Here is an 8587-nt window from a genome sequence, read left to right as displayed (position 1 = left end):
ACTTTCCACACTCTAATCATCCAGCTACACTGCATGGAATGTGTCATGGCATCTTTGGAATCTCCATCATTTGTTACTGACATCAATCTTGATCAACACCCACACTGGCCTTCTGGAGGTGTTGGGAAGGTTCCAAGCTTGAACTCTGCAAGAATCAGAGTTAAGTAAAGTGGGAAAGAAACACTAAGGTCAGTAAACCTTCAGTAGCCATTGGCCTGGTGACACTTTATAAAGCATCCATCAAAAAGAGACTATGAGAGGTGTAGCTTATAATTCACATGGTGGAGGCAGGGGTTCACTAGCTCAATGCCATAGTTGGTTACTTTTACAGCAGCAGAACAGCTTGATGGAGACCTGTGAAAAACTAAGGGAAGAGTAAAACCATTCAGAAAAGTGAGCAGAGAATTTACATTCAAGTAAGTTTAGATTTTTCATTTGAACACTTAATAGAAAGAGGCAGTTCTTCCTGAGATTTTAGTAAGATCACCGGTTTTTTGAAAAGAAAAGATCATGTATCAATCAGCAGATGGAAATACCTTGTTCACTTTTGTTTGGTTATTGTTCTGTTTTGGTTCTTTGAGACATGTTAGGCCTTTGTGTGCTCTGAAAAGTCTAGGAGGACCATGGGGCAGAGATGAGGGGACCCAATATAATGGGCAAGGATATGCTCAATAAACAAATTTCAATTCAGAGAATTCAGTAAAAAAAATGCATGTACTCATTCAAAACAGTTTTATTGAACCTATGGGAAATTATGATGCTAACTGGTTACAGAAGGTAATATCAGGCTTCAGTGCCTCCACAATAAATCACACAACTTAACAGGGATAGGAATGTAATGCAGTAGATATGTTTTCAGCCATTCTTCTACTTCTTAAAAATATATTTCATATACTTCAGTACTGTATGTGAAAGGACAGCCAACATTAGATGTCATCCAGAGGTAGAATGACACTGAGCACTCCTAAACCAAATCCATCATGCACTTTATAATGTCCTCTCTCTTTATATACTATCCCATTCTCTATGGTCTCCTACACTTGAAAACGCTGGAATACCATCGTTCAAATTATCAAAGTGAATGATGTCCTAGGGTGTGTGTGGGCTATAACATTAGGCTGAACATAAGTTCATGTTTCTCAGTGATAAACAAACTACATCAAGTCAGAAGAAGTGGATAGGAATTCAAATAACATAAAATAATCCTCTACCCATGTACCCATGTACATCCAAAAGTCCTGAATACAAATGGTCTATGCCTCTAATGAATCACTTGAGGCCTGCCTTCCATTTATGAGTGCCCAGCAATGCTCTCTTCATATTTCTTCCCAACAAGAACATGGTATGGCCTCCAAATTATAGATAAAGAATTCCTGACAATCTAAACATCTCTGGCTCACAAAGTAGACCTCTTTTGGCTGCCTTATTTCCTTCAGTGTGTCCATAAGCTCAGAACAAAGTTGTACAAATCGCCTTGGAATAATAGCACCAATGCTATCATAGGCCTCATCAGGGGCAGGGTACTTCTCCAGGGTCAGCTGTGTGAGGTTGGCTGTATGCTGCAACAGCCTCTGCAGGCTGTCCATGGACAAGAAGTTCCTCACAAAATTGACTTCAGTAAGCTGGGAACACTGGCTCAGCCCAGGCAGGAGGGCATTGATTTGGAAGTCCATGATCATACATCCCTTCAATTTTAATGTCTGCAGAGTAGCTGTCAGTCTTTCTAGCAGGCTTCCTAGAAATGGATGACTGAAATTCATAAAGGTGACACCACTCAGGTCCAGGTGTTTGAGCTGATGGACGCTTGGACACTGGGACAAATACTGCATATCTGATTGTGACAAGCTGCAGTGAGTTATAGCAAGGGTCTTTAATGGACTCTTCAAGCACCTAGAGAGAGAGAGAGAGAGAGAAAGAGAAAGAGCTGATTTCAGTCAATTTCAATATTCATTTGCAGAGTAAAGGGTGTGACTTTAAGGTAGCTGAATCCAAAATCATTCTCAGGTCATTATTTAGGTCAATCCCATGGTGCTTTCTATGGGAGACTGAACAGTTGCTGTCATGTTATTCAAGGTAGGACATAAGCACTCACTGTGATTCCTACTGCCTCAGCTCTACACGTTCCTCTGAACTAGTAAGAAAAAACATATTTCCAGACAGATTTGTGAGGAGAACCAAGAAGGATCAATTGGGAAACGCCTAGAGCCATTCCTGGGTCAGCCAACTCTTATTTCAACATGCCCAAGCTGCACATGTTCCCTCTGTTCTGATCATGAGCCATCTGCTTCACCACAACCTTCCACTCATGTCTCCTCTACTCAAACCTTTCCTGTGCTCAGATTTCCTTATAACCATGAGGAGTCACAGGCAGATAGAACCTGTTCCTATACTGCTGAGGACAGAGTTCCCATGAGAGGACATGTGGTGTAACTTCTCACATATTCTGTCGTTCTATTTTCACTTCATCTGCTTCTCTAAAGACACCTACTGTGAATTATGAAAACATATATGACAGTCGAAAATCACAGATGTGACAAGTTATGATGCAATAACATCATAAATTACTACATTTATTATTTTAAGCTCTCATCTATGTAACTTCATCCCTTTCTGGGAAACCACTATTTACTCTGATATTTAATGCAAAGTAAAAAACAACAAAAATATTTTGCTTGCTTCCAGATAAAAATCTGTCTTCCTTACCCAACGACTTGGTCCAGGCATCCATTCAGGAAGCAGACATCATTCAAATATAGATGCTGGAGTTGATGCAGTTTGGAAAACTGAGGAATAATGTCTGAAACACACCAGGCTTCAATCTCTTGGGACCAAGCACCATCCAAAGGTTTGCAGATTGACTTAAAAAGAAGTTTCTTGATATTTATCATCTGTCCCAGACCAGGGGCTAGCAACGCAAGGGAATAAATGTCCCAGCATGTTTTTATTTCCAATATCTTGATTAAACCTGGATCAAACAACTCCAAAAAATACAGTGGGTGACAAGTGGGAATGGCATGAAACACCAGCTTCGGACAGATCACCTGTATCACATCTTTTCTCTGCATGGCCCAGCAATAAAAATACTTTAGGTATTTGGAGGGACTGTCGGACACAATGGAAAGGTTTAACAATATGGTCAGGGCATGTTTCTCCTCAAGAATGGGGTGACTCCCCACTGGCTGGCTCATGGAAATGACATCTGGAGTGCAGACAGCATGCTGCAGTCCTGCCCAGCCATTCCAGAAGTCATGGTGGACATCTCTCAAATCAAGCACTTGTAGCTTACACCTCCTGTGGGAGAAACAGAAGGACATTTAGATGAGGAGACACAATATGTAATGTGCATAATTCCACAATTCATCTCCCGTTCAGTCTATTCCTTGAACACAGCTTCCAATTTTAGTGCCATGTATATGGACTCCTCTGCTCTCGGCTGTGTTAGACACAGTAGTGGACTGATTCTTTGTTTCCATTCTACAAGATGCCTGGATTCAACTGGAACCACTGTGCACTCTGTATTCACCAGCCAGTCTATATCCATTCCTCCACATTACCCTATTCTAACCCACCTAGGTCGATCCTTTTGTGTCGTCAGCAACTCAAGGCCATCTAGCACAGCTTTCAGGCTCTTCACGTGGTGAGTCTCTATCAGAGCTCCCAGAGGAAGGCATGGGAAGGGCCAGGCTGCCACCATGTGCCTAAGGATGTTAAGTTGTTTGCTAGTGAATGCATCCTTGAACAGTGGTGGGAAGAGTTGCATGGGCAGGTCCTGCAGAGCAGAGATGGTCAAGGCTTCATCTTTCAGCAGGCTTCTTCTTGCCAGCTGCTGGAGGGTTGGTGGGTTGTTCAGGTTCATCATGGTTTAGGGTATGCAGATGCTATAGAGATATCCAAAGAATGAAAATAATTCCTCCAAATTTTAGCCCATTTTCAAGCTCCCAACCGCCACTAATTACATACACCAGGCAGGGACCCAATCATGGTTGTAGTTACACTGAAACATTTAAATTTCTTGTTACATTATATCTGATCTTCTCATTAACACAGTTCCTTCAGGGTCCTTCTTGTATTATGAAAGCACCCATTTCAAAAGAACTTTCCTATTATTCTGCTCAATCAGATCCAATGTTCCCTGTGGGTTCTACTCTACTTGGAAGAGAGGACTACATATAACACTGATCCATTTGTGGGAAACCACTATGCATTTTGTACCATCAATGGAGCAATGTATAATGAAAGAGGTACAAATTCTACTTCTATAAGCTTTAGAATTAGGAGCCATGATGAGTCCTAACCTGTCCTTCAAGAAAGTGGATGCACTGAAGCCTGAACAGCTTGCTACTGAAGGTTTTTTTTTTTTTTTTTTTTTTTTTTTTTTTAATTTCCAGCACCTTTCCTTCCTCCTTCATCAAATTTGGTGGGCCTGAACTATAGAGACCACGTTTTATTCACTACTATTTTCCCTACTCATGGAGTCCTCCCAGGGATTCCAGGCATTGACCTTCAGCAGGTCTGTGGATCAAATACCATAAAGGTCAGCATCCATTCCCTGTACCATCTTCCTTGCGCATTTAGTCCTCTGGACAAATCAACCTAACTCCATTCTCACACCACCTCTCCTCCCACTCTTAACAGACCTGTGAATCCTGAACTATCCAGATAAGCCCCTCATCCACCTTAATTGCTGAGCCCTCAGGGGCAAGAATAGCTGCTCTGAGCACAGTGCTGTTCACATGGAACCTACATTCTCTAACAACTTCAAAGTTGCTACCATCAGTACAAAGATGCTTTATCAACTAGGCTTATAGCAGCTTTTTATTAATATCCCCAAACATTAGGCAGGAATGTTCCCAGATGATGACTGATAAAGACAATTTGGGTCATCTTCACAATGGAATATAATTCAGCTATTTAAAAGCAAGACATCATCACTTGTGCAGACAAATGAGAGGAATAGGAGAAGATCATGCTAAGTGATATAACCCAGTCCTAAAAGAACATACAATATATACCTAAGAACTGGATATTAACCTCAATGTAAGGATACTCAAATTATACTCCAAAGACAAAGAAAGCTAAAGCAGGAGGAAGAATATATATAGAATATTTAACTTAGAAGGAGAATAATTATAAGAGGCAAACAAAAGTAGGAAATGGGGTAGAGGAGAGGATGAGAAGGGTAATGATTTATGATAGGGATCAGGTGTGGCATAAAGAAGAGAGATAGAAAAATGGCCATGAAAATTGTCAGCACAAGGGGTGGGTATTGAGGATATCTCCAGGATGAGAATGAAAACTGAGAGAAATGGTGCTGACCTTAGATGTTACTCTCAGCATTGGGGAAACTGAACCTGAATCAGCCAGCTACTTTATCCAGGTAGAAACCCCAGTGTTGCAATAGCAACAACAACTCAACTACAAAACTTCTGACACCAAATTTACCGTGTGACAAGAACTACCATTACAGTGATGGAACAGAGTCTGAAGGAATTGCCTAAGAATAATGAGCCCACCATTTGAGCATTCACTTTGACAAGCACCAATCCCTGGCATTATCAATGATACTCTAATAAGCTTGGAGACATGGATCTAGAGTACCTATATTCTAAGAGGATTTACCCAGCAGTGAATCTGAGAACCACAATCACCGGATGGTTCTTTGGGAATCAGGTGGAAGAATAGGGGAAAGGATATAGGCTTCAAAAAGAACAGGAACTATTTAGGGGAAAAAACACATTCAAATACACACTTGGTTCTCTCACAGACTGAACCATCATCAAAAGAACATGCAGAGATAGGACACACATATGTAGCTTTGATTCAGATTGCTTTCACATAGGCGCAAACCAATGGAGAAAGGGTCTATCCCAAAGGCAGTTGCCTGTATGTAAGTGGGACATATTCTTCTGCCTTGAAGGACTACAGTAGGGGAGGAAACACCTAATTATTCAGACTTTATGTCCCAGAGTGGGGAGATACACAGGATGGCACACCCAGTCAAAGTGAAAGGCAAGGGGATTGGGGGAAGGTCTTAGGAAGGGGGTAAATAGGAAGGGTAATTAGCAGGAGTTAGTAAGTAAAAAAAATCAACCGATAAAACAGGAGATTAAATGCTCTGTTTGTCATTTTGAAGTTTCTTTGGACTCCTACCCATGTTTCCTCCATATACAGTTTTATTACTTGTCATTTTGTAAGTTTACATTCACTTTGAATTAAGTTATTTAAGGTAGATTAGGGTACGTCAGGACAAATCAAGTTGTTCCAGTGTGCCAGAGTCCTTGAATATTTACTCTTTAGCCAACTTTAAACCAGCAGTGCAAGGCTGCTTCAGAATTAAGTAGGTAGAGGCTGAACATTCAGTGTTTCAGTTGACTACATGTGTACTTCTGGCTACCATGGGCTAAATGAGGTAGGCTGCTTCAAAATAAACACATCAAAAAATCAAGCATCAAGCAAGCAAAGAAACAATTTTCCTGAATTCTCTCTTTTTCTGTGGAAAGAAAAAGTTTCCCTTGTAGAAACAACAACAACAAACAAATAAACAAAAAGCCAGAAAAAAAAAAAACCCAAAACACCAACCAAACAAACAAACAAAGAAAAAAAAAACCAAAAAAGTGATAGGGCATCCTAAATCAAGAGAAGATTTCCAGGACAGCCTGAGTTAAATAGAGAGCCTCAGTCTCAATGCAACAAAACAAAAATTCTCCATGTTTCTATTTCACACATATGAATCTCATCACTCCAGAATAAAAAACAGGCAAATTTCCATTAATTAACTATACAGTGTCTAAACTGAAAGATTTATTTTTTTAAAACCAATAATCTAAATCTAGAGTGAAATCCAAGTGCCCACTATCTAAACTACTCCCCCAAAAGTGGTCTTTGTTTCAAATTTTAGTAGGTATTTATATATGAATTCTTAATTAGTTTGGGGTCAAGGTCTTTATCTGTAGAGAGGTTGATTGGTATGAAACCCCAATTCCTAGCATGTCTCCAGCCTCAGCATTCTACTGGATAAGAGGTTGTTTGGAATCCATGCCACCTGCTGAGTTTTGTTCACAGTGATAGACAAGTTTCTGAATGTATGTCACATTGGCATTACTCTGTGTCTGATACTAGACATGCTCAAAGAATCTGCTAAAAATATCCTCTGAGCTCTTTGGGACAAACACACAATCATAATTGTGCATTTTTCCTATAATGTATAGCTGAGTTGGAGGCTCTGCCATTCTTCAGCTGTGGTAGCAGCTACTCAAGGATGGTTGGGCAGAAGGATAATTTGCAACTATCATTGTGAGGCAGCTGTTCTGGACATGCGGTCTCCAGGTGCTATTGATTGATATTGACAGTAGGTGCCACAGTAGAGAGAGAAGCTCAGCAAAAGGCTAAGCTCTTATATCTGGAGGAGTAAAGGGGTATAGCTACTCAGGGGAAAATGACACCTTGCTAAAATATCTAGTTATTTTTTCAAACATTATACAAGGTTAATTGGGGATGGAAAAGTTTCAAGCTAACAAGACTATCTTGTCTTCAATCCTCACGAGAGCAATGCAAACAAACCTCAGTTCCTTTTGTCCTTGGGTACCATAATCAAAAGACAGACTCCAGGTTAGCCCGGAGTGTCTTAAGACAGAGATGAGTGCAGCTTCAAGCTCTCACATAGCACCAAGTGCCCCTAGTTTACTTTAAAACAGTTTCAAATTAATGTCATGGGTAGAAATGTTGTATTGGACTCTCAGTCAAAAGAGGATCTTAGAAGATACCAGCCAGGGAAGTAAGTCATGGATACCAATAATATGAACTGAACTTGCAGGGTCAAACACACCTTTAATCTCAGCAACTCAGAGACTGAGGCTCTCTGATCTTAGTGAGTTCATGGCCAGCCTGGTCTACAGAAACAGTTCAGAAAATCCTGAACTACATGGTCAGACTTTTCAAAAACAGGACAGAACTGTAGACAGGATGCTGCCTCACACTCACAAGAGCAGGAGGGAGAAATGGTGTAGTCACCTCCTTGGGTAAAGAAACAAATTCTTACTCAAGCATGTGGGTGTGATCCCTTCATTTCCATGCTCCATGAGCAGAGCTAGGTTAATCTCTGTTTAAAGACAACCTGATATATATAGCAACCTCAAAGCCAGTCAAGTCTACAGAGTGTGACTATATATTAATTAATATTTGAGACATGAAATGTGGCTCAGGTGTTTAGAGCACACACTGATTTTTCTGGGGACCTAAATAACATTCCCAGCACCTATATCTGGTATCTCACAACCACCTAAAACTCCAGATACAGAGTTATCAAACTGCTTAGGCCTCTGAGAAGTTTCATCCTTGTGAACATTTCCCATTAAAGAAACACACACAAACATCATTAAAATGAAGAAAAAAAACCCTTAAAGTGTAATAAATGAGATGATTACCTTAGCAAGTTAATGAATAAAGAAACAAGTAAATAAATGTATATTTACAGGTGTGTATATTAAGTTTAGATTGAAGATGTTTTCTTTTAATTATTACATAATTTTTATTTTTATTGGATAATCCCTGTAAATACATTTCAAATGTTAGGTCCTTTGCCCCAGCC

General features: G+C 40.1%; 1 protein-coding gene across 1 annotated transcript; it reads right to left on the bottom strand.

The window, feature by feature from the left end:
• Nucleotides 1–1316: 1316 nt before the first annotated feature.
• On the bottom strand, nucleotides 1317–3859 carry LOC308424352 (PRAME family member 12-like; the record flags this gene model as incomplete). Its single annotated transcript, XM_080921271.1, has 3 exons — nucleotides 1317–1890; nucleotides 2704–3291; nucleotides 3570–3859. 3 exons carry the CDS (start codon nucleotides 3857–3859, stop codon nucleotides 1317–1319), a joined length of 1452 nt encoding a protein of 483 aa, XP_080777397.1.
• Between the last annotated feature and the right edge of the window lie 4728 nt (nucleotides 3860–8587).

The sequence above is a fragment of the Micromys minutus genome (assembly GCF_963924665.1).
Source record: "Micromys minutus genome assembly, chromosome: 9".
In the NCBI taxonomy this organism is placed as follows: Eukaryota; Metazoa; Chordata; class Mammalia; order Rodentia; family Muridae; genus Micromys; species Micromys minutus.
The sequence above is the reverse complement of the archived record's forward strand: the minus strand, read 5'-3'. Positions and strand labels throughout refer to the sequence as shown.